At 38.8% G+C, this 26,978-nt stretch overlaps 1 protein-coding gene across 1 annotated transcript in view; it reads left to right on the plus strand.

Moving 5' to 3' along the window:
• NOX3 (NADPH oxidase 3) overlaps positions 1-26,039 on the plus strand; it is a 39,051-nt gene extending 13,012 nt beyond the window's left edge. The window contains exons 6-13 of the mRNA XM_059468759.1: positions 1,855-2,036; positions 4,799-4,928; positions 8,059-8,151; positions 9,219-9,472; positions 12,900-13,062; positions 20,083-20,229; positions 23,561-23,685; positions 25,913-26,039. Of these exons, the coding sequence (XP_059324742.1) occupies positions 1,855-2,036; positions 4,799-4,928; positions 8,059-8,151; positions 9,219-9,472; positions 12,900-13,062; positions 20,083-20,229; positions 23,561-23,685; positions 25,913-26,039 (1,221 nt within the window). The remainder of the gene's footprint in view (positions 1-1,854; positions 2,037-4,798; positions 4,929-8,058; positions 8,152-9,218; positions 9,473-12,899; positions 13,063-20,082; positions 20,230-23,560; positions 23,686-25,912) is intronic.
• The last annotated feature ends 939 nt before the right edge of the window (positions 26,040-26,978 follow it).

Consider the following 26,978-nt stretch of genomic DNA (forward strand, 5'->3'; position numbering starts at 1 on the left):
GGCTCATCGGAACAGGACAGCAAGCCAAGGGCTCAGCTTCCCAGTCCTTCAGTACACTCAGTGACCACTTCCATTGCATGGCCATGAGGTGCTCCCCAGGAGCAGAACAAAGCTCCCAGCTCTGAACAGGACCTTACCATTTTTCAGTAAGCATTTTCTTTCTCCACTAATCATTCCCATAGTGATATAATTGTGAGGTAGGCGTCTAATTAGCATTAAGATCCTAAATATCCTTGAGGAAGGAGGTTAGGATATTTTGAGATTCTTTCTCAAATTTCTCACAGCAATACACTTCACAATTACCTTTCAATTTGCAGCCTAGATTTTACTCTAACCTCTAATATTTATGTTTCTTTTATCACTAAACTCAGCTAAACTCAGAATTAATAAATTATGAAGGGAAGCAAACAAAAGATTGTTTCTAACTTCAGAGAAGAAAGTTCTGAGATCAACAATTCAGGCGTTCTTTTCAGTGTTATCCTACTGCCATTGAAGCAATGTACTGTCTTTGACATTTTGCCTTTTTTCATCTCAATATCCAAACTAGCCACTGTAGTGGAAATGTTCAAAATATCACCTAGATCAATCCTGTTAATATGTAAGAGGATCTGAACACGCTCTTCACAGGTACCCATTTGAAAATGTACTGTGTGCTGTCAAGTGTGAGCATTTGAAAGGATGATTTTACTGTAAAAAGTGACTGCAAAAATAGCATTGTGGAATTTTATCACCTCTAGGATTTCCATATCAAATGAGTGCACTTTACAAATACAATAGAGGGTTGTTTTTTTATCTCCTAGTGTATTAAGCTGTAGAACCAAATCAGGATCCAGAAGATGTGCTGAGCTCCTTCATTCCTGTGCATCAGCACTGGGAAAACAGATATACATGCTTTGTAGGCCAAATGGGGACTTAATTTACAATCTGATGGCATATTTAGCTTGATTCTCATTTTTAGTGTGAGAGTTTTACTGCTGTTCTTCATGATTTGCACTTTATAACTGCAATCAACATCTGACAGTTGTGTTCAAAATACATCTTCACTCTCACTTCAGTTTATTTTGGTGGGTTTACACAGATATACCAGACCTGTGTTGACATCTGTGATTCATGAACAAGAAAGAACATGTTCCAGCCCAGCATATTAATGTTTATTCTTTGACAAGTATAAAAATGTTAATATAAATATGTATTTTTAAAAATAAACCCAAGTATTATGCAGTGTATCTCCATATAAATGTAAGGAACAGGTAAACAAGATATATTTTTAGGTAAATGAGAGTATGACATCTTTGTGTACCATTTCAGGCCTTCTACAGCCCCACAAACTTTGAAGTAAAATAAGCACAAAAGGGTTCCACACTTTTACAGTTGCAGGTGCTTAGCACCTCACATTATCACTTCACAAAAATAAGCTGGTTTCTAGTGCTGTTTTCTTTATTAGACTTCTAGGTTTAATCTCTTCATTTCTCTAATAATTTTTCTTTATTTATTACATATTTTCATTATGTGTGCAAGTAAGTAAAATTGATCAAAGTACAAACGAGACTGTCTAATTTCTTCCTTTCAATCCCTGAAACAGATAAGTGGCAGCAAATATTTAAATATCTGTTTGGAAAAAAAACCTGAGTAGAAATGGAACAGAGGGATGTCTTTCAATGCCATTCTGTGGTAAAATGAAGGATTGTCTTGCCTCCATGTCTTGTTCTGGTTTTGTTCCTATACTGAAGATTTTGGCTTTAGGTGTAATAGCAAAAACAGTAACAATAATAAAAGTAATAGAAATAGTAATAAAAATAATTTATAACAATACTGACTAATGATACTAATACTAACAATGTATTCTTATTCTAGAACACAACAGGAGAAGTACTGACCACAATAGCTGGAATAACTGGAGTTGTGATAACTGTGGCTTTAATTCTGATCATGACTTCGTCCACTGAGCTCATCAGAAAGTCATGCTATGAGGTTTTCTGGTACACCCACCACCTCTTTGTGGTTTTCTTCATTGGTTTAATAGTCCATGGTATGGGGTAAGTGTTTGTGTAAACTACATGGGGTATATGTACACAGTTTGAGATGAAACACCATCCAAATCCACAATCCCATGCTTTTCAACTAACAAACTGCTGGGATCTTTGGTGAGATTACAAAATGAAAACATCCTGAAATTAAAATACATCCCTTTTCTGAGGAATTAAAGCATCCTTCAGTTTATTCAGCCACTCTTCTACCACCTTACAACCTGTACCTTATCAATGAATGAACTTTCATGCTTGGGAACTGGGGACATTAATGATCAGGAATCAAAACTTTGTAGGTTCAAATTAGTAAGGGATGGACCTTATGCTCATAGCTCTTGTTAGGCATTTTTCAAGAGACCTTGTAAAAGCTTGAGAAGCTTTCAGCATGTCATCTACCCTATGGTAGGTGTCTCTGTGGCCATTCTCTTCTCCCTCCATAAATGTAAAGTGATTTTGACCTTTCTCTGCAGGGACCAGAACCCCAAATTTCCTCACCATACAGACATACTGTGTACCAGTGCTAGGTACTATACTACAAATCAGGTTTAAAGCACTACAGTAACAAGCAAGTCAGGCTTATGACTAGCCCAGCCAGATAATTTTCATGGACAGAGAGACTGCCTGGTTGCTGTTTCTCTCCCTGTCCCTCAGCACAAAAGAAAGGTCTGTCCTCTTAGTAGAGGACTCTGGTTCTTACAGTGAGGGAGAGCAGATGCATGGGACCTTCTCTGAGAAGCTCAGGGACTGATAAATCCTCTGTCAATGCAGAGTGAGAGCAGCAAGGTGCTTAGAGCTGAAAACACTTCCATCTTCTGTTTCCAGCTCCACTGGCATCATCTTCTCCCTTGTGTGCTATCCTCCACTTCCTTTTCTCATTATGTGTGATAGCATTCATGTTAATCTACATTCACATTTTCATTCAGGGAGTGAAGTTTTGAGGTAAATCTCACGCTTTTCCTCACCTCCTGGACTTGGCTTATACCAAGGTACAGTCCCTGGCTGCACAACCAGTGTTTGGGGTGGAAATTCAGTGACAGAAACACATTGCTGTGTTCCAGGAACTAACAAGTGATCCATTCATAGGACCAAGCCAGACCTGGTCCTAAGCCATAGGTAGCCCTCAACAATGTCCTGTGAAGGGCCGTCAACAAAGATTGCTTTGCTCCATGGATCTTTTCCTGCTGGCTAGCTTGTGTGCACATGGCCGCAAGCTGTAGTTAAGATTTTTGGATCCAAGGGCAGTCATTTGGTGTTCACAGAATCACAGAATGGTTTGTGCTGGAAAGAACATTAATGACCATCTAGTTCCAGCACCCCTGCCATGGGAAAGGACACCTCCCACTAGACCAGGTTGCTAAAATCCCTACCAGCCTGTCCTTGTGATCATAACACACTTTTTATGTCTATTTCATAAAATATTCAGATGCTATTGCCCACCACTAAAGTATGTACAGACCAGGATTCTTTGAGAGAGTGGAACTTCCTAGCCCATGGCAGTGTGTGCATGTGCCTGCTCTCTGGAGGTACATGGAAGCTTCATCATGAGGCAGGGAACAGGCCAGTGCAATGGTTTGTGGTGTGTTACCTTCCCCACCTCTTCCCTTGTAGTTTGAGAGTTGCCACATCCAGTTTGGCTTTAAGTGTTCCTGAAGTTGGCCCAATTAATTAGTCCCATTTTACAGACACAGAGCTGCAAGCAAACACTATAGACTTTATGCTGGGCTGATTAAAATGCCCCCCTGCCTCTCTGGCAAAACTTTTAGAATCTAACTTCAAACAACTCTAATGAACCCTTTGAAACCTTCAGCTTTGTAAGCTCCCTCTCTCTAGCCAGCTGACCAGCACTGCTCAGCCAGAAATTGCCCCAGAACTGGGTCACTGGCTGAAGAGCCCTGTCAATACCATTCAATGAGCATTCTGCTTGCTCCAGGCTGGGAGTGCACTGCAAGAGAGCTTCCTCCTGCCCCAGAACAACCCCTGCTAATGAAAAAAGAGTCAAACCCCAAGGTTTCATTCCCCTTCCACTTCTTCCTCTTTCCCAGGTGGCTGCACAAACCTCGCTCAAAACTAACTCCTTTTCTTTCTGTCTGAACAGGCATCAGAGGCAAACTAAGTGTGGAAGGAAAAACTCAGAGAAACAATATGAAACAAACAGGATTTCCCCATAAAAATCTTCCTTCTCTGCCCATAATCAACACCAGGTGAAACACATATAAACTGAACAGTCAGGATTGATATATTTTTTAAAATTCAGATCATTAACATTCTCAGAATTAAGCACGCTAGAATTTAGTGTATTTAGAGATTATACATTTAATTACACTCCTCCAACTTTATTCATAGCTTTTAAAAATACATTTAGAAAGCAGTAAAGGAAAGAAAAGGTCTGTCACTATTAAATTTTATCACTTTACTAAACACTCCCAGATGCTCAAATACAGAGGAATCAAAGAGCCTCCTCCAAAGAACTTGGAAATCAAATTTTGTCACATACAGTAAAATGCACATTTTCTATGCAAGGGCTCTCTCCATTTCAGCTGCACTGATGGACACAAATACTACAGCACACTTCTTGCCTTTGGTCAAAAATAGTCACTGCAAACTAAAGGAAAGATAATTTGAACATGAGAGCAGAACAGGTTTGAAATGAAATGGCCAATTCTCAAACTTTCATTTATCTCAGAACCGGCATTTGATTATGACTGCAAAACCTAGACAAACACAGAAACCTTGGAAAGAAACACATCATTGATGAACCTTTTTGTTTTCAGTCAGCTTGTCCGAGGTCAGACACCCCAGAGTCTGCTGCTTCACAACGTCACCTACTGTAAAGATCACTACTGGGAATGGGAGAACGCCACTCAGTGCCCTTTGCCAGAGTTCTCTGGCAACAAACCTGTGGTAAGAGTGATGTTTGTCTTCTGCTTTTAACATATTGTCCCTTCTTGGGAGGCCAGATGTCTTCGGGAGCAGGGGGCTGGGGTGAGTGTGCCAGTGACTGGCACTTAGTGTTGTGTTTAGAGAGTAGCTCCACATTCCTTTTCAAGGATCTCTTCCTGTGCACTAAGATAGTGCTCCCAAACTCCTCTGTAATCAGTGCAGGTGAAGAGTTTTGTATACTCGAATTTTGGTGTCATTAACAGCAAAATTTTGTCTTTTTATTTCTGGAAGATCCTTTAGTTAGAAAACACTAACACTTTCTTTGAAGGGTATGAATATCAAAATTGTACTCTCTCTGATCTGTTGTATACTTTTTTTTTAATAATTCAGTATCCCAAATATCCTTGATGTGCTCATTGCACAAAGATAGCCTCCAAGTGAAAACCTTACGAGGGTAGAGATACAGAAAATACAATAGACCTGTAAAGCTAGGGATGCAAATTAATATTATTATTTTAACTAACAGTACTTTAGCATGGGTAGTTTAAATACCAAGGGAGAATAAGGTGCAGAGAAAATCATGTCCTTGTTTTGGGGCACACACTTCATACTGTCCAGTCTTGATGTCTTAAGTTAGGTAAAAAGGAGAGAATTTGAAACAATGAATTATGAAAGGGAAAGGCAAAAGGCAGGAAAAACGTCCCACGGAAGGGTGATTTTGCTAGAACAAGATTGCAAATCCACAGGGGGTAATTAAGTAGCAGACTTGTACAGTATGTCAGATGTCTTGCATACAAACAAAATCATTTAACATTTTCAGCTCAAGATTTATGTTGCTCATATGCAAGTTTCTGTTGTTTCTTCCAAAAAGAAAAAAAACATACCAAAGGAAATCCTAAAGGAGAAAAATTAGCATTCAGTGTCTGGTAGCTCTTTTAATGGCTGACATAGATTTTAAACTAAACTATTGTTAGCCACTATCCAACCTGCATATTAATGAGAAATGAATGCCTCTCTAAAAATTTCAGCTACAATGTCACCATAAAAATCAATACATGGCTACACACCATGAATACAGACACAAGCTTGCTTCCAACAGCATGCCTTGACATTCATTATCATAAAACTAACTGGAAAGAACTTCCACTTCTCTGTGTTAAACCTATTTTGTCACACTTTCCTGCCTACCCAGGGCCATACTTGCAAAGTCACATTACTTTAAATGAATTGTGATAATACCATATGGCATATAGATCATCTATATGAACAGCGCCTTGCTGGATGTGTAATGTGCTATGGTGTGATACCTGCTAGACACCACTGACAAACAGCACAGATTCACTCAGAGGCCATGGAGAGGTTTGTGCAGTGCTGGCAGGGGCTGGCACAGGTGGGACAGCCTTGGAGCAGGGAGGGGACAGCCTTGTGCACGGCTGGGGCACTGTGAAGTGACCAGAGCGCACTAACCCCCACGACAGGGCCCTCTCTCAGTCCCACCACACCTGCTCCCCTGCTCCATATTTCGGCAGGTAGGAAGCAGCCCAGTCTGGCTTCTGCTGAGGATGATGGAGCACTTCCCTTGCACCCAAGGCGTCTGGACTTTTGTCCTCACAGCCTCACCTGCGTCATCACTGCCCCGTGTCAGTTCATTCTCATTACAGGAGGAAACACTACCTGGGCAAGAATACTGATGCCCTGATTAGCCAGCCAGGAGCCATGTAGCTCAGGAGCCCGTGGGGGATGCCCCATTGTCCCAGCCCAGCCAAGAGACATTTTGGATTGAGTGCTCCGTTGCCCTGGAATGATGGCACATTTAAAATCACAGCTGAGCTCTCGCCCAGGGTAGCCTGCAACCTTATCATTCCTGTCACATGCTTTTATTTACAGGTAGCAGAAATGGAAGGGAGGAAAAACAGATCTCATCATTATTGTGCCTTGATATATGCAAATGTATTCAAGACATGAGATTACCCACTGCACACAGACACCTGTAGTATTTAGGTACAACGGATGTGTTGAGTTTCTGCTTTAGCTGAGAGTCTTCTGGCTTATGCTGGCTTCTTCCCATTATTAAATCCTGTTTTCTTTTTATTTTTTTTTTAATTTAATTTTCAAGAATTAACCTTGGGAAATAGCCTCTCCATCCTCTTAGCACTTTCTAAGGAAGTCACATAATTTTATGGCTTGCTTCTTATAAAAGATACTTTATAACCCTCGCTACCCAGCTTGTGGAGCAAAGTCAATGTTTCAGCAAGTAAAGTTACTCTTTGGCAATTTTAAAAGCCACATGATTGTGGAGTATCCAGTTTGCTAGAATAAGCAGTGTAATTACCGAAAGTGGAAATAAAGCAGTGTCTCTTCCTGGGAAAAAAAAACCCCACATTCTTTTTAAATCATGAAGATTCAATTATATCTAATTATCTTAGCTATCAGTGCAACTCAGTGAAATGATCAGTTCGTATACTGGAATAGCCAAGTATCTCTGATTGTTATGGATCAGTACATAGGATTAGCAAGTACAAGCACAGCAATCATCTGCTATACTTAAAAGAATGACCAACTCAGTACCCCAGATCAAAAAAATCCCCATTTATTGAAAAAGAGTTGACTAATGGATTAAATGGAAATGTATCCCATTTCTCTAATTGAATACTCGGGACTTAACGTTTTCTCATACACCATCAGAAAACTCACAGCTGACCATAACAGCTGCTCCTATCTGCCTGCTTTGAAATACTTTAGACTTTGGGCAAAAAAAAAATAAAGGTAAGTCTATGGGTAATATTGTATAACTGTACACATCCATACAGCTTCAGGTCCAATGACAACTATATGTAAACCACATCTAAATAGATTAATCCTTTACCTTTTAATAGAAAAACATTTTAAGGGACTCTTCTTGGCCAGAGTACCGAGACATATTAGCACTGCTTTTGGACTGTGTTTATGAGGGAGTCCCATATGTCTCTTCCACAACAAAGCCAGAACAGCTACAGCAGCAACACAAATACTCTCTTGAGAAAGTTAAACCAAAAATCACAGAAAATCAAGTAATTTAATTTTAGGCTACCTGCTGATTTAAACCAGAAAAGCAAAGTATTTTTGTAGACATTCAAATAAACATTGTTTTTTAATATGGAATTTTCTACAGGCTTGGAAGTGGGTTTTAGGTCCTATGGTGTTGTACATCTGTGAAAGAATTGTTAGATTTTGGAGATTTCGACAGGAAGTCATAATTACTAAGGTATGTAACATAGCTCGCATATCTGCAAAAAAACCCTTTATGTCAATTGTTTTTTATTGTTTTTAGTTAACCTCTCTATATTAGGGACCTTATTTTTCACTCCTAGCTTCAGCAACTTTTCAATCATTACCATGTTTTCAGCCAAGTATTGATTGTACATTTTGCATTTATTCCAATAGCAAATCCATAAGAATATTCCATATGGGACCAAACTTGATTAATGAAGTACCGGACTTCACACCACCACAACACAAACATCTCTTTGTGGTCTCCCTTTTAAATGAACTAAACCCACGTTCCACTGCAGTTAATGCCAGAGACTACTTTGACTTCAGTAGCAGCACACAGTTTTTACCTTAAAATCTGGAGTCTTCCAAGGAGATGAAGGGTTACACGATCAGTTAGCATATATAGTCAAAGCTCCACTAATACCATTGTAACAATTTCCCCCATCTCTGTGCCAAGGGACTATTTAAATCACACCAGAATAGATTGAGGATGTTGCTACTGAAGCAAATGAGTCCATGTGTGTCATGCCAGGGATCAGGAACAGGTGTACCTTGTGTGAGGGGAACAGGATGTTGGATAAGTCCTGCTGCTGATTTCACACAGTGGTTGTGATCTGAGAATCTCAGTATATTATGGGTGACGTACAAAACTGCTGCTTAACTGAGATTACCTCTTTATAAAAGTGTATTAGAATTGAGCTCACTGTACCTTTTATTTGTAATCCCACAGAGTTATCAGTGTTACATGAGAGCAAAACTAGGAATTAAGGAATTATTCTATTATATTAGAATTATATTATGCACAGGTAATACCAAGAAAATTGACAAATTGTTGAATGGATACAGCCTTTCCTCTGCATCTTGCACTCAGAAGTCAAACTGTACCACAGTACATACTTTACAAGCTCTGTACATGAACAATATATACAACACTGTACATGCTCTCAAGCCATTGGGCAATAACACTGAAACATGCAGGTTAGGATATCTGTGACCTAATGAAAACAAACATTTACCATTCTGAATGAGAATAAAATTTGTCCCTTTATCATTCTTTAGGTAGTGACACATTCCTCTGGAGTCCTTGAGATCCACATGAAGAAACACGGCTTTAAAATGGGAGCTGGCCAATATATATTCCTACAGTGCCCATCAGTCTCACAGCTGGAGTGGCACCCTTTCACCCTCACCTCAGCTCCCGAGGAGGATTACTTCAGCGTCCACATACGGCTCGTTGGGGATTGGACTGCAGCCCTCTTCAAGGCCTTTGGAGCAGAGGAAAAAGCTCTGAAGGAATTGTGGATGTTACCAAGGTTTGAATAAGAGACAATATATTTTAAAATGTTATTTCTACATTTTAAAATAAATGCTAACATTTTACCTTTAATTAACTTTGCATGTGTTTCTATGATACATTATTAGATTGTAGTTTTGGATTCATGAATAGAACATGCTAAAAAACACCACAAACTACTAGGCATGAACTAGGGCCAGAAGCTACCAAGAGGAGGTGATGACTAATCCAAGACTTAAAGTCCATATCAATATCTTTATCTCTGTTGCTTCTATCTGGATCTCTAACACCTATATCTACACCTAAAGATATCTATTTTGGAAGAGAGTTGTTTAATAAATTACATTGGAAGATATTTGCTAGATTTGTGCCTCTATGCTTATGGTACCCATCACTTAATATCCAAAAATTCTAGTTTTTCCCTTTCAGTTACTTAGATATTTTGTGGTCCCTGAAACATCTGCCTAAACCTTACTTCTTTCTGACTGTCTCCTTTGACCTTGTCTCAATTTTCCAAACCATGCTAAACTTTATAAAGGTTATTTGTGTTCAAATTATGTATTTTTGGCATCTTTATACAAGCAAAAAGTTGATTCACTGTTGTTCCAAGTCAGGTAGGGATCCTCTGAAGTCAAAGGAGCCATCCTGAATTACTCCAGCCAAGGATCTGGCTCTGTACTGAATGGATTCAAACCACGTAGCTCTGCTTCTGCACTGCTTGCGGGAATAGGAGAGATTTTCAGCAAAGAAGAGCCCAGCACAGGATCATTTAAATTCTAGTGGAGTGTGTAGGGCCTGGGACTGCAGGGACTGATTTCCCCCTGGAAAGCTCATAGACACCACTGCCTGCAGAGTTTTATTAGAGGTTGGGTGCAGACAGGAAAATCTGGTCCAGTCCTTGCATTGTATCAGTTAATAAGAATTAGAAATGAAATCAGTGCCTTTGTTAAAGTCAAATGGAATGAGAAGTATGCCATTTCAGCAGAACTGGAGCAAAAATTGTTCAAAGTGATTGACAGAAAGTGTAAAAAATGAAGAAGAGAAAAAAAGTTATCAAATGTTGCTTGCCACAATGCAGGGTTGAAATTAACAGTACTGTCATATATAAACACTCCTCTTTTTAATCTCATTAGGGTGCCTAATGGCATCCTTCAGTTTCTTTCTTGCAATGTACTAAAAAGAATATTTCAATAGTTAAACTAGCAATAAAGCAAAAAATTGCATAGTTTCAATATTTAAAGTTATACACCAAATTGGTGACTATATTAAAAAATAACCTTCTGTGGAGAAGACAGAGCAACTGAATAATAAGGTAGGGTTAAGAATAAAATGTGTGGTTTTCAATTAGTTAAAGAGGATTAAAGTAAATGTTCATACCTATATATAGGTAGCAAAGACAGTTGTGACTTCTGAAAAATTTGGGAGCTGAAATCATAGAATAGTCTATTAGTGTGAAAATAATTAAGTTCCATGTTGTGTCTCTTCAGGATTTTGGCTGACTTAATTGCTGGTTTAATACACTGCCCCAAAATCTAACTGCTTTCACAGTCAGGAGTACTAGACAATCATCAAGCTGATCAGCAAATGCTTAAATTCTAAAAATAATCACAGAATCTGTTAATAATACCTTTCAAAACTAAATATTTCTCCTGCCTTCCCATGAATCTAATTTCTTTTCTAATGAAATGGATAGGAAGAATATGGACAATCCAAACCGCAAAAGTAAGAAAGTCCATAGCCCTGTTTTCTGCATCTCTTTGGCAAACACGTTGTAATATTTTTTGGCTCTTTGTTTACTATCTTCCTACCTTTGTCCACTCTGTCTAGATCAAATTAATGAGTTGCATAGCTCAGTTTTCCTTCTCCTCTTTCTCCTCCCTGCTTCTCTGAGGCTTTGTGTTTGCCTCAGCTGTAAAGCAGTGGCTGAGTAAAGCATTCAAAGCAATGATGGGATCTCTGTCACCTGAGGATTTAGGAGCAGACTGACAAGACAAATCTCTTCAAGGGATGATTCAGAAATAATTGAACCTGTCTTATAGCACAGCAACAGACTAGAGAATCCTTGAAATTTTTTCCAGATCAATTTTTCCCCAATCTGCTGACAACAATGAGAATTGCTTCCAGCCTCACATTGAACTACATAGAAGGCTTATCTGAAAGCTGTTCTTAGGCACTATAGTTATATACCATAAATTAACCATATTTTGCAGGAATTTTTGAGTGCTCAAAAAATACTGGATTGGGCAATAATCTAAATAATTGTACATATTTTAAAAAAACCCAATTCTTTATGTCTAGGGTCAGATTTCTAGCAATTATGCCAGAGAAGCTGTTTTGTTTGCTACTGCACTTGCTTTTTGAATATTGAAATAAAATGGTGAATGTTTGTTAAGACTTTTAAAAAAGTAACAACAAGGTTTGAGATACATTGTGTCCCTATATTTGTGCGTAGCATTGCTTGGAGATCCCCCTTTCTCTTCCTGTTAAAACACTTAATTTTAATTATGTGTGCCTATTTGTTTGTACTATTTAAGGATATATTTTAAGGATGATTCATGCAGTAAAGAGCACAAAACAATAGAAAATCTAAAAGGAAGAAAAAACCATTTTTTTCCTAAGGACTGGGTGTTGGTGAAACTATCTTCCAAGCATGTATTTTGTATGAAGACAGGGCTGGAAAGAACACTCCAAAGTACTGTGTGTATTTACATTTCATGTAGCTAAAGGAATGAATTTGATTATTCAACAATCTTTCTCATCTCTAATTTTGACCAAAATTAATTTCTTGGCATCAGCAACATTGATTACAGGAGGCAGTAATATCAACAAGCATGTCTCCTTACACATTTTTGCCTTTACATCAGATACTAAGTACAGTATTATGCCAAAAATGTATTCCTGAAATACTGCTTTTTCAGAAAGAGCTGAGAAAATAGTAGTTCTCTTGCATATGATGACCTTTTTCTTGCCTTCTCCTTTATTACTTTAACTCAAATGCAGAACTTCTAAAAATGATTAATATAATCTGTTCCTCTTTACTTTGATATGTACAATATAACAAATAAAGCTCTAAAACAGGATGCTTTTCAGTAATTCATAATTAAATATGCAAATTCCACAGCTAAATTTGGACATGCAATTATATGACTAATCACATTTCAGAAAGCCAGAAAATTGCAATTGCATGCTTAAATAGATGGCCAGGCCCCAAATCCACATGGGTGCTCTTGTTCTCTCATTTCAGAGAAGACAGTTGCTTTGCGATTAAATGGCACTCACTGAAAATTAAATGTCTTTGTATGGGCAATTTATGTGCTGCCTTAGACATGTATTTTCTCTTTTATTTTAACAGAAATTCAGTTTTGACAATGTGTAGCCCAACAAATGTTAACCTTTCTGTCACTTTATGTGTTGTTGACTCCTGACTGAATGTTTTTTTGCTGTAGACTGGCTGTGGATGGACCATATGGATCTGCAACCACAGACATCTTCCACTACCGAGTCAGTGTGTGCATTGCAGCAGGAATTGGAGTCACACCATTTGCCTCTATTTTAAAATCCATTTGGTACAAATGCTGCAACCTTAACACAGTACTGGCACTGCAGAAGGTAGGTGGAAAAGTTTATTGCTTCATTAAAAAGTTCCACAAGTGAGCCTACTTAGCCAGGGGAGAGAGGCAATTCAAAGCTAGAGTCTCACTTGGGTGCTTTGACTTGCTCTGAGAAGCAAGCACTCCCTTTCCAGTGGCCTTAGGAACTGCTGTGGGGTGAAGTCCCCCGAACTCAGTGTCATTCTCGAAGAAAGAAGGTAGCCCAAGCTGCAATGTTTTCAGGAAAATTTGAAGGATCAGATTTTCAATAGCAACTGGAGATAACTGTGGAATGTTTTTCGCAGCTAGACAGATAATTAGGGAGCTACAAGAGAAACTTCACCTCTTTCTTACGAAAAAATAAATCCTGCAATGTCATCTCAATCAGAAGGGAAGGGCAGCACTTGCTCTTTGCCCAGGTGCAAGTTTCATGAGGGTCCTTCAGCAGCATGTCCTGGTCCAGAAGGCTGCATTCAGCAACCATTTGCTGCTTTTCTCACATTGCAAAGTTGGGATATTAACCAGCACAGAAGGAATATAAAAGGCATTTAAACTCCGGATGAGATGCATATATCAAAATGCATATTACTCCCTCGCACCACTTTAATTATTTTGTTGAAAAAATATGTTCAGATCTATAAGGTAAAGATGGCACCAAATTAATTAACATACCCTTAATTTTCTAACCTGTTACGTACCTTCTGCTAATGGCATGTGAGGCAGCACTGGGGACTATAGGTGAAGAGGAGATAAAAGGTGAAGTGGGGTGAGGGCAAGAAGGTAGCATAGAAAAAAATCAGCATTAGACATTCTCTTCCATATCTATCATGGCAAGTGGTAGCTTGTGGACCTTACAACTTTTAGGCCATTTTCCAGTTTAAAAGCTGAATCAGGAACTTTCAACATTTCACATTTAAGGACAAACATTGAAATTGCATTGGAAGAGACAGATCTCTGAAAGGGTCAATACATATGGAGCCGATTGCAGGACCAAGGGGCTGATCTTTTTAAATGAAAGAGTGTTAAAACTGGCATCTTAATGACGAGCTGCCACTGAAAAAGCATCTGGGATTTTAGTAACTGAGGAGTTGAGGACAGGTTCAAATTGCCAGGGGGGATCTTTGAGGCAGAAAAAGCACTGAGAAAGGAGGGAAATAAAAATGGAAATATATGCTATTTGGGAAAAGAAGTGTATTTGCAAACACTATGATTGTACCAGGATGATCTTTTTCACTGGAAGAAGAGCTACACATATGCATGCAAACTTTATATATGTAGATTATGTATATTCTACCTGTATACAAGTAAAAGTGTTATGATTGTCATTGCTGTTATCTTAAGGGGAAAAGAACAGAATTTAACAATAGAATACTTAAAGGTGTTCATTCATAGGGAGAATTAGGGAGAATTTTGGCTAAATGTGCCTGCAAAAATAAATGCATCATGCATTCTGCCATGGTTTTCTACTATAGAGTTTGGTTTTTCTGAATTCTTGTGAAATACAAAATTATCAGGATTTCTACTTTTCTTTATATCTTGGCTTCATTACTGGTGCAGTGGGAATAGCAATGTTTATTTTTCACAGGTGTTATGAGGCTAAATTTCATCAGTGCTTGTAAAATATTTTGAAAGTGTGGATGAAAGGTCATGGGGAAGTTCACAGCATTACTTAAAAAAATTTAGCAGTGAGAGCGATTAATCTCAGGGTAGCTCCACTTTTTTTTTTTTTTCCATTGGTTAAAAGCTTCCACTTGTAGTATAATTACAAATAATTTAATCTTCCTCAAAGTATTCAGCACTCTCTTTTTGCCATGATGAGTACCATAGAAATGTCTATTAAGGAAATAAATAAGAGGTTTTTCTTTTTTTTAACAACTTCGTTTTGATTTGAGTACAGCTATCATTACGGTTATTGAACTAACATTTCTTAGTGTTGCCCACATATGGTTGAGATATAAATACTCATAGTTTCCATAATGTCTGCAGCTGTATAATTTAAAAAACCCAGCAAATCAAAAGGAGTATACATTTATCTAATTGATTCTTCACAATTAAGTAGCCTTAGAGCCCTCATTTCCCCATAATTTTTTGTATGTACTACCAGGCATGGCTGGAAAGTTTCTACTGGCTCTAGTTATGCATAATACAATTTATTTTTTTCACACTAGTGGTCTCATTTTTCAGATCAATTGCTACTGAAATTGATAAAATTGTACTGATCCACCAGATTCTAGCGTTACCAAACATCCACTTTCTCTTCCCTACAAAAGACATAAGAAAGATCCTATTTAGTAACACCAAATATCCATCTAGCCCCATGTCCTGTCTCCAATGGTGGCTCTTCATGAACACCTAGAGAAAAGTATACAGACCAGAAAAATCAGATGGTGATTGGTTTTACAGGACACTTCCTCACCATTGAGTGACTTGTAGCTCAGTAACTCCTTGATACAAGAGCTGTGCTTCTGTCTTTAATATCCCTTTGTGGCTTTTTCTTCCATGAAGTAGTCTAATTGTTTTTTGAATCCATGTATACCTTAAACAACCATAGCATGTTGTGGCAGTTCAGCTTCCTACTGAGAGGAAAACACAATCAGCCTCTTCCATTTGCTTTGGGACCGACTTCCTGAGGTAAATATCTGCCCCAGTCTCCAGTCCTGCACAAAAATCTTGTCTCGAAGGCCTAAAAACCTAGGCTCCTTCTTCTGTCACATGTAACCACCTTTCTGATCTTTTTTGATAACAGTTTAAGCTTTTTGCCTCAAATTTAGGAATATGATTTTGAACCTTGTTATGCATTTATGTGAAAGGCCGTTTGCTGCCACCCTAAACCCCCCCTCCTGCATGACCTCTGAGATTTCTTTTGTTGTTGTTTTGTTTGTTTGTTTGTTTGTTTTTGTATGCTGCAGCCCACAGGTAATGCAGTATACCCAAGAGCATGAAGGAGTGGAGTCTTGCAGGGAGGTGCCCACCTGCAGGTGCAGGAGGTTTTTGCAGGGGTATTCATGCCTAGGAGAGAGCAGCAAGAGACAGGGAAGAGGGATGTCCTTCTCTGACACCCCTTAAGTGAAAAGCTGGCTTTGCCCAGAGCTGCAGCTCCAACTCTGCCCTCAGGGAGCAGGGAGAAACAGATGAATGCTCGCCAACAGATAATTACTAATGACTATCCTCATGATGGAAGCTGATTTACAAAGAATGTTCTTTCACCTTAGAGCAAAGAGGTAACACAGCCCTTGCTCTTGTCCATTGTATAAAATACAGGATGTGGAAAACTGAAGGATAAATATCCATGAATTGCAAGAGCATTGCAGAAATAAGCAACTATTCAAACCCCTGCTTTGATCTGATTAATAGCAATACTGCATCTAACTCAATTTGCAAAAAGAGCACTTGGAAAATTTAAGACAGTTTACTTGGGCAAGCCATCAAGCTGATAAATGCAATTGATGGCAGTAGGGTGGGTGGAGACTAATGAAACATAAATCTAAACCAGATTTTTAAGGGTCCTAAATTGGAGTCAGTTAATAGCATGAGGCTTACAAGAAAAAAAACAAGATTCAGAATAATCTTTAATTATAGAAATGCACTGGAGCTACTTTATTCTACTGTTTTAATAAGGATTAATTTTTTGGTGCATTTATTGTATTTTAATTATATATGTAATATGTTGTGCTATGCTATGGGCAGCCAGTGTAAAGAAAGGAAGACTTCTTTGTAAACATCATTTATTTTAGCATATTAGACTAGAAGTCCCCTTTGATCTAAGGGAAACTAATTCCTTTTACCCATAGGCCATACTTCTTCACTATCTCTTTTCTTTCTAAGATTATAATCACAGCCAAAAATACTTCTTCTAACAATAACGGTATTTCAGCATCACCAAATGCCTGCCACCACTTAATGTGAAAATCAGAGGCAACACAATGGGTGTCGTGGGATGAGCTTAAGGAATTTTTGCAGCTTCAGAAAGTTGCATTCTCTCCTTAGAGGAGTGTGCCAGAGGTGGCTTGTTCCAACCAGTGGGACTGGCTGTTCCTGTGACAGCCAGGCCTGCAAACAGCTAAAAGCATTCCTTCAAGAGGCATAGTCTGATGTTCTGGAAACCAGCTCCCCAGTTTGAAGACTGTATTGTCTCAACTCATTGGCTAGCTTGCCTTCCTCCTTCCCTGAATGCGCTTATCTCCCAGTCCTGCCCACATGCTCCCAGTTGCTACCCCATGAACATTTCTTTTCTCATTTAGAAACACATACCTCCTCTCCACACACGTGTACTAAATATACATTTCCATCAAATGCACTGCTGAAAAAACTTGAGAAATAAGATGATCAAGTAGAGTCTGGGGGAAGAAATTTCTCACTACAAATCAACAGCTATGGTGTGATACAGACTGACAGCACTCAGTGGGCTGATTTTCGAGGTGCTGAGTATATAGAACAACTTTAGGACTCAGACACAAAAAAGCTACATACAGGTTAAGGCTATAAAGCTTACCTAGTTTTGGTAATTTAAAATAATGCTGTTGTTTGCCACAAATTTGAAATTCTAGAACATCAGTGGCCTTGCTTTTTCCTCATAACCTATGCCAGGGTAAATCAGCAGCAACCCCCCCTCCATAAAGCAATGAGGTCATATTTAAGGCAAAATATTGAAACAGAAGGGGAAAAAGCAAACAGCCAAGATGGTTAGTACTAAAGTTCCACAGACAGTCTTATTCCTGGGCTGTAAAAATACCCTACTTAACCCTGAATGCCTTATCTCTGTTTCTGGGATCATACATCATTTATATTTCTTACATAAACCACAGATGGTCTCTTACAGTACACTCAGATCTAGGAAACATCTCAAATTACTGTTAGTGTCTTTCACCAAATCTCCACTGAAGCATGGTATTACCACATTTTTCTCCCACCACCTTACCAGAAGTCTGACAACCTAATATATTAAATCTTTGGGAAATCTCTTTATAGCTTTCTGGTTTCTTTCTCTGGTTTTTCATTTCAGAAGTGTCCAATATGCATTTTTACCCCATTGATTCTGTGGAAAAGAGTTAATGATTGCCTTGGAAACATGCCTTCAGATCACCTTTGATATTGCAGTACAATAAAAGACAGAGGGGCTGGTGAGCAGAGAAGGAGATGAGTTGGAGAAAGCTAAAGGATTTTTCAACAAAATGAAAATCACAGTCATAATAAAATAAGTTCCAATCATTCAGGTTTTATAAACTTATACATTGTCCTTCCTGCTGTTCCTTTCACATCTGAAACGGCGTAGTTTTAGACTTCCTCCATGTTTGTGAATTTCTTCTTTGGATAAATTTTGAAAATACCCAGCCTGCAGAGGCCCATTTGAGGTTTGGCACCATCTGGTCAAAATAACGCTAGAGTGTGCGGCAAGAGCTGCAGAATCTGAGTAATAAGAATTGCAATCACACTTGTAACTGTGCTTCAGACTGCCATCAGGGTAGTGCCTGGACAGACAGCCTGGGAGTTTCAGGCATTCATCCTCTGGGTAGGACAGGAAGTCACAGCTGAGTTGTCTCCATATCTGTAATGGCTTCATACAAGGCACTGAGCTGAAACCAGGGGATGGACTGGTCCCAGTCCTCCACACAGCACACATTGTGAGAGGAGATTTCCAACTGGGAAATCATGATGGTGCTGAAGACTCCCTAAGGTCACTCCTGATGGACCTAAGAGTGACTGAGTTTCAGTGCACTGATAAGATCCTGACAAGGGAATTTCATCAGTGCTGAGGCAGTTCCTACTGCAAATTTTATTAACTTGTACACAGACAAGACATTTGCACATGGTCATCAGACACCAATCCTGCAGATGTGGTCATATAGGACAGCCTTCTAGAAATAGCTAATTAGTTAGAAGGCGCTTTATACGCAGTTAAGACAACTGATCACAATAGATCATGCGCTTGCAGGAGTGGTCACAATGATCCCTGGGCCAGCTGGCTATAAAAACTGGGCAGAAAAAGGTTCTTGTGGGCTCCTACTGTTCCAGCTGAAGATGCCAGAGGAAGGACTCTTGAAATAGAAACTCATCATCATATGGACAATGACTAACACTCTTATTTGAAAGGTTTTTTTTCCTATGCAAGCATTACCTTATGCCAAGATATTAATAAATTAGCTTCTTTCTTTAAAAAAAATCAAAAAACAGCAAACTGTGCTATGTTTTTGATTTACTGCAATAGAGTAGGAAAAATAAGTCATAGCAATGATTAAAGGATGCCTCTCAGTGGCAGAAACATTTGGTTTGCTATAGACACAATTATAGGATGACTTGATCTCTAATTTCTACTTGTAGAACAAAACTTTGATAACAGGCTCTCCAACCCAACCGATAATAAACGAAAAAGATGAAAAGTGAAACTAGTAATATCTAGATGAGATAAATTGTGTCAGTTTTTGATAGAGAGGAGGGTTTCAAACAATAGAAAACAAATCATGGAATAGTAGTTCATTTTACCCCTTTGGCAACTATAAATTCAGTTTCAGGTTTCCCTAGGAACTAGATGCTCCAAATTAAACATGAAATACATTTTTAAAAAAGGAATAGGGACTATTTCTCACTTGTGTTATACAGGGCATATGACTTGAAGAACTCAAATACCTTTTGGCAACATCAAGAGTTAGCCTATGGCATAAGGTCTTGAGAAACAAGGAATTCCTTGCTTCAATGCTGAATAAAACTAAAACTAAATAAATCCAAAATTTCAAATAATCATCAAATTATTTGCAAGAAATGAAGGGCTAGGTATTACACGTCAAAGCAGACATGCACTGGCAGGGCTTTATGGGAAGCTTGCCCATTGCCTACTTTAACTAGCACAGTAATATTCATTAATTCACTCATTGTTTAAGATGACAATCAAAATTTTAAAATGTCAAAATGATGTTCAATTATGTTTACTATAAATTTACTGTGGTGAAGATGCACACACTATATGGTTAATGAGCTGAGCAAGTAATTAGGAAGTTTTGTTGAAAGTTTGCTTCTTGTTAAATCTCTTTACTTTATTTGACAGGTTTATTTTTACTGGATTTGTCGAGACCCATCAGCATTTGAGTGGTTTGCTGATCTTCTTTTCCATTTGGAAACAAAAATGGCTGAAAAATGGAAAAATGATTTTCTAAGCTATCACATATTTCTTACTGGCTGGGATGAAAGTCAGGTAATAATGAAACTGTTACAAGTCAGAGTTAATGTACCTTGCTTTTCCAGTATGGTAACATATGGAACAAGAACAGCTGAATAAATGATGGATGAAGCAGAGAGAAAAATAACTGTAAATATGAAGATCCTAAGACGTCTGTTTACATTTCACATTTAGGAAAACAGGAATGGAGAAATCAAGCCAGGGATTCTTCCAATCCTGCATCTTGTCTTGGGTAAAGGTGGTTACCAGGAGTCTCACAGAAAAGCGCAGAGAGCTTTCAGGAGCTCATCAAGGGATATTTTGTCTATGTCTTAGGAACAGTCTTTCATTAGATTCTGTCATTTTTGTGCTGAAATTTTGAGAACTGTCTAAAAAGTGTAGGTTTCATTTACTCTTATTATTTAATACAACTTCTGTTGTAGTAATCCCTATATATATATATATATATATATGCATAAATACATATACATATACATGTATCCAGTGCATTTTTGTAAAGTACTACACTTTGAAAATTTTGGCAACCAACTCGATGGTCTAATTCATGTTGTTTGAAAAGACATTTTCTCTGATTGACTTTAAATTTGCCATCTCATAATTTCATTGGATCATACCACCTCAGGCACTTAAGTCTTACACTGGGTCAATATTATTCAACCTCTTTAGTCTTTAGCTAAACACAAAAGTGTTGATTTTCTTTCTCTCTCTCTCTCTCTTCCCTTTTTAATGGATCACTCAGATCATGCAGTGATAAGTCAGGCACCTGCCAGAAAAACTCTAACAGGGAAGTCTTTGCTCTACTGTTTTATTTCCTGCTGTCTCTGTTGAATGAAGGACTGCCTAGTAGAGATGAAAAAAATACAGATTTCATAGAGCTTTTCCTTTTCTGCCTCTGCTGATACAAAACCCCCATTGTTTCTTTTTGCTTTCCTTAGAGTTTCTGTCAAGTAATGAGGTATGTGCATAAAGCTGTATTCAGAAAAATCCACTCCCATTGTGAAGTATATGGCAGTTATAGAAGCTACTGCTCTGCATTAGCAATATCATAGGGTGTTACCTAAAACCTGCTCTTAAAGAAGCTATTGGGGAACCTAAAAGCCACAAAGCTGCCCTCATCTTTCAACTATGACCTCACTTCCCTCTTGGGCAAATATCAGGCCAGAAGTCAGGTAGGGTGACAATGGTTCTTGACAATAGTGGGTGTCTGTCTGTCTTCACTTGTGTGCCCTGCACTTTTCTGAAGGGACTTCTTCCTCTCTTCAACCCCACGATCTCTCTCAGTTCCTGTCAGAGGAAGGTTCTTCAGTGGCTATTTCTCCCACTCTGACCTGGGCACTGTGCTCAGTAACATCATCTTCTTCAGATACACACAAAGCTCCCTAATCTTATAGGACTTTATTTTTAGTAAATTCCTGTTCATCACTCCTCAAAATTTGAGCTTCTGCACCAGTAATATATGAATGATATGTTAGTTCTCCCCTGGCAAAAAACAAAACAACGTTCTCAGGGTTCTCTCCCTGTCTCACCATATAGATGACCAGTGGTCAAGTGAAGTTGAAATCAAGGAGGAAGAAGGGCATTTTAAACCTTCTAGTACACCCTCCTTTTCTGACATGTGTCTACTCCTCAGACATGTTTGTTCAATGCTTTGAGCTCTTTGCAGATTCCATGTTGGCAACAGATGGTCAAGCAGATGAGGCTTGACAAGGTCTGCCTCTGCTCGGACAAGTCCCTGCAATACCCCTGGGACTCCTAGGCAACCCTGCCACTCTGAGCTATTGCAAAGGCTAATATCAAAACTCCTGGGAAACTTCCACTTAATGAGAACACCCATCTTATCAATGGGACAATTTTGCTGCAAACAATTCAAAAATTCTGCAGTTTTCTACCTTCCCCTCTTACCAAACACTTTAAGGTCTTTCTTAGACTATTCCAAATCCTTCATGACAGTGGCTCAAACTAATAAGAAGAAGCTTTTAGAAACACAATCTCTTGTGACAACTTTGCTTGACAAGAATAATTGTGTTGGTAAGGAACATGGAAGATCATTAGAAGAAGAAATATATAGTGTTCCTACAAAATGGATCTAAATTTCAGCAACCACTTCTGCAAAAGATGATTATGAAACTTAGTCCATGCTAGGGCCTGGACTAAATGCAAACTCCATTATTAACTTACTTTCCTCTGTTAATTTCTTGATAGTGGCAGCAATGATGATAGTCTGTAGTGGAAACAAGCCTATTACTCCTACATAAGAGCAGTACAGTTAGGAGTGACAGTGGTTTTTGGTTTTTAAATGCACCTGGGAAGTACCTAGACAGCACAGTAATGGGTGCAGTATAGAAGGTGAAGGACAGTAAATGCCCATGAAAATAAGGAATTTTTTCTGGCACTTGGGAGCTGAGAAACTCACTTGGTTCAGTGCTTCACCTGAGGTGATCCGCTTTCTGTACCTACCTCTACCTGAGGAGAAAATTCAAAACATTGAGGGTTGTACACAGAGCCACAGAATTGTTAGGGATGGAAGAGACCTCTGGAGAGCCTCCAGTCCAACCTCCCCTGCCAAGGCAGGGTCACCTAGAGCAGGTTACACAGGGACTTGCCTAGATGGGCTTTGAATGTCTCCAGAAAGAGACTCCACAACCTCCCTGGGCAGCCTTTTACAGTGCTCTGCTGCCCTCAGGATAAAGAAGTTCTTCGTCATGTTGAGATGAAACTTCTTGTGTTTGAGTTTATGGCCATTGAGCCTCATCCTGCCACTGGACACCACTGAAGATAGTCTGGCACCATCCTCCTGACAGCTGTCTTTGAAAGATTTACATGAATTAATGAGATCCCCTCTCAGTCTTCTCCTGACTAAACAGGCCCAGTTCTTCTCATAAGAGAGGTGCTCCAGACCCCTCATCATCTTTGTGGTCCTCCACTGGACCCCTGTTTTTACCCCTGCTGAGCTGGTATATCCACTGGGTTTTCCATCAGCACCAGAATGCTCTGGACTTTGCTCTTAGGTGTTTTGGAAAGGCTTTTCACAATTCTAGTAATATTGTGAACTTTCAAATACTCATCTCTCCCTCTCCCTCTCCCTCTCCCTCTCCCTCTCCCTTTCCCTCTCCTCTCCTCTCCTCTCCTCTCCTCTCCTCTCCTCTCCTCTCCTCTCCTCTCCTCTCCTCTCCTCTCCTCTCCTCTCCTCTCCTCTCCTCTCCTCTCCTCTCCTCTCCTCTCCTCATTTGATAATTGCAGAGTGTCCTTTCCATCATTCCATCTTTCCCAGCATTATTGCTGTTGCCTCTCACTTGGAATACAGGTTTTTTACTCTAATATTATTATCTTGTAAATTTGCCTCTAGGCTACTCACATAGCCCTACATTGTGATGACAAGATGGATGTAATTACTGGTTTGAGACAGAAAACCTGGTATGGAAGGCCAAACTGGGACAATGAGTTCAAGAAACTAGCTGAAAACCATCCTAGGTAAGGCAGGCTGGTTTCTAACCTTGTTAGGTAACTCTTCTCTCAGCATAAACAGTGGGAGGAGGGGAGAGCAAACCTTTCTAAATGACCCTTTTAAAACAATTTCTTCTTTTTTGCTGTGTGGAAAGAAGATTTATGCTTAATGAAGATTTTAATGAAGAAATCTCGGAAAGAGAATGCCAATAAAATCTAATTTTTGGACAAGAAAATCTAATATTTAGAAGTATTTCAATATCCTGGCCTTTGTCCAGATATAATTGAAACACACAATCCAATTACTGTTCTGCACAAAGGACAAAGTAGCATTAATTTCCCTTGAAGATGGTTATTAAAGAGATAAACTGTGATTTTTTTTTCTTATGATGTCAAGGATATGTTCGTTCCCCTAACATATTTGGCCGCTCTTGCAAGACTATGCTGTTCTGTTATTAGTTCATCTCTGCTGGCAAAGACAGTTCATTTGAACTTGGTGGATTTGCTAGTGGTCTAAGAAAAGCTTCTTTGTTCCTGAAAGCCTTTGAAGCAAGAATTTGAAATATTTTGTGTTCAGCAGTAGAAAATTCCAGAATCTTTGTGACTTTGTGATTTCCAAACATTTACCTGCTAATGTAAAATAAAGGCTTGCACTTGGAAGACAGAGATACAAAAAGAAAAAGCAGAAAACTTCTTTTAAAAGATGAAAAAGACCCAAGAAAAAGCTGAAAGGGAGGAGATCAAAGAGAATACAGTAAGTTACAAGAATACCATAAAATTGCAAAAATAACAGTAATAGAGAATTCAGTTGATGGAGGTCAAAATAAATACAATCAGGAAATATGAAAGATTAAAAGCATAAAAAGGCCAAGAATAGAAAATATGACTTTTGAAAGACCTTTCATAGGGATTCTACTATATAAACAGAGCTTTTAAAGTTATAGTTGAAACATTACTTTTTAACATTAGTTACTTCTGCAGCTGTAAGTACAGATGAGATAAAAATGTTTTTCTGCTGCTCAGGGGGATATGGGCATTAGCTTTCCCTACTGGATCTTGAGGTAGTTCCATAGAAAGCCAGTCCTAAACTGACAGGAAAATCTCAAATTTTTTTTGTGAGCCTATATATCCATGTTTACGGTCAATGTTGAACCTTTTAAAGAAAACCTTGCATGAAATAAGGATTCCTTATGAGAAAAGAATACCCTGATTTTCCTTGCTCTGAGTTACAGAAGATTCAAGAGTCAAACAGAAGAGTTTCTACTGTGTGATGAAACAATCAGCTTTTAGGATCTGAATAAATTTTGAGTCCCTGTGCCTAGGTTGACAGAGTTCCCCCTGGCTGCGGCAGCGTCTTTTAGCAGATTAGCAGGAATACACCACTTCAGGTTAAACCTGGTGCAATTGAGCAGCAAAACAATTTGGGGGGGGCTACAGCTTGGGCTCCAGAATCATATCCACAGCCCCTCCTTTGCAGGAACAGACCCTTTTAAACTCATTCTATCACTTGTCACTTCCTCTGCATTTCTGCAGATTGATCTTTCCCCAGCAGCACAGCACATGAAGCTGTGTCTGCATACATGTTTTAAAACAATATGTGTAGTGTGCTTATAGGCAAACCCTTTGGGCAGTTTCTAGCAGGCTGCCAGGTTACCAGCTCCCTACGTGCTCGTGCACGTATGAATGCAATTGTTTGTTACATTTGTCATGTCCTTATTTTATAAGAAGTACCTATTTACAAATGTTGTTATTAAATCATCAATTTAAAAATTGTCTGTGGGCAGAAAACTGTTAGACTAGGTGGCATGGGGGCTGGGGTGGGGGGACAGACAGGGAAAGAAAACTCAGAAGTAACTGAGCATTTTGTATAATTTTTTAGGAAGAAATTAACTCAGCTGGAGAAAAAGCACTTAAAATTTTCAGTGTAAGCAGTATGTTTGCCTCTCTGAAAAAGCTATGAAGATCAAAACCAAACAGTTACCATTTAAAACATTTTGTGACCTCTAATATAGCAATCTAATAAATAATGTAATGAGACATAATAAACATGAAAGTATTAAAATTATTATACTCTAACTTAGCAACACTAATTATGCAGTACATAACACAAAGTATACAGTAACGCAAGATTTTTCAAATGTATTTCTCAAAAAGCCATTTGAAAAGATGCAAAGCTGAAGGCAGCCAAAAAGCACAGTTGTATCCATTTCCCCTGCTACTCTCACGTTTGTTGTTGTTGTTATTGTGATTCCAGCAACAGCATTGGTGTGTTCTTCTGTGGACCCAGGGCTCTCTCTAAGATCCTGCAGAAGACATGCAACTCATATTCGTCAGTTGATCCAAGAGGAGTTCAGTTTCACTATAACAAAGAAAGTTTCTAGGCTGTACTTCTTAGCTGTATAATAGATATTACCAGACTGTGTATTTTTTCCCCATCTTCTCCCATCCTCTACTCATTCTGCAGCATTCAGGCCAGATATTAAGAGTTGCAGATTGAAATAGGTGTATTGACTTCAGTAGAAAAATGCCATCTATGGCAGCTAAAGATTTGGGCCCCTTCCTTAGCCTTTTCATTGCTTACTTAATGATCCTGTGAATCCCTCTACACCTGTGTGAAAACACACACAAACCATAACCTTTGAAGAAAAAGGCATGAGTAAAATGGATACTCAGAGCTGTACTTTGCTGTTGTGTAGATTGCAGGCAATACATCCCTGCTGTTTAAATCATGCCCATTGAAAGCATTTCCTTCCTGGTTTTCTGATTTTACACTCCCACTGCACACACATCCATATCCACATTACATTTTGTACCACAGCAACAGTATTTCTATACACCCTGTCAAATTACAAAGGAGTAAATTTGTATTGCCCTACCAAGCTATGCACCATTTAAACCTGCCATTTCCATGGGAATGGTGTCTGTGTATCCCATGGACTAATATGTACTTAGGCTTAATAGGCTAAGGGAACTACGGAAATATTTTCCACTCAGCAAATGGATCTCATGAGACATGCAGCTGAAACTGTGGGAAAAAGCTTCATGACAGAATGACTGAGGTGGGAAGGCACTCCTGGCTTCTACTCCAAACCTCTTGCTCAGAGTTGATTCTGTGAAGAGAAGAGTGACATCAGCATTCTTCCATTCCTCAGGAACCTTCTCCCATCAGCATGACTATTCAAAAATAAAGAATGGCAGGTTCCCTCAGCACTTGTGGATGCATGCCATCAGCTTCCATGGACTTGCTTAAAATATCCCTATCCTGTTTCTCCTTTACTGAGGATAAGCATGAATTTTTTCAGATCTTCCCATTTGCCTGA

The sequence above is a fragment of the Ammospiza nelsoni genome, chromosome 3, assembly GCF_027579445.1.
Source record: "Ammospiza nelsoni isolate bAmmNel1 chromosome 3, bAmmNel1.pri, whole genome shotgun sequence".
NCBI classification, from domain to species: Eukaryota; Metazoa; Chordata; class Aves; order Passeriformes; family Passerellidae; genus Ammospiza; species Ammospiza nelsoni.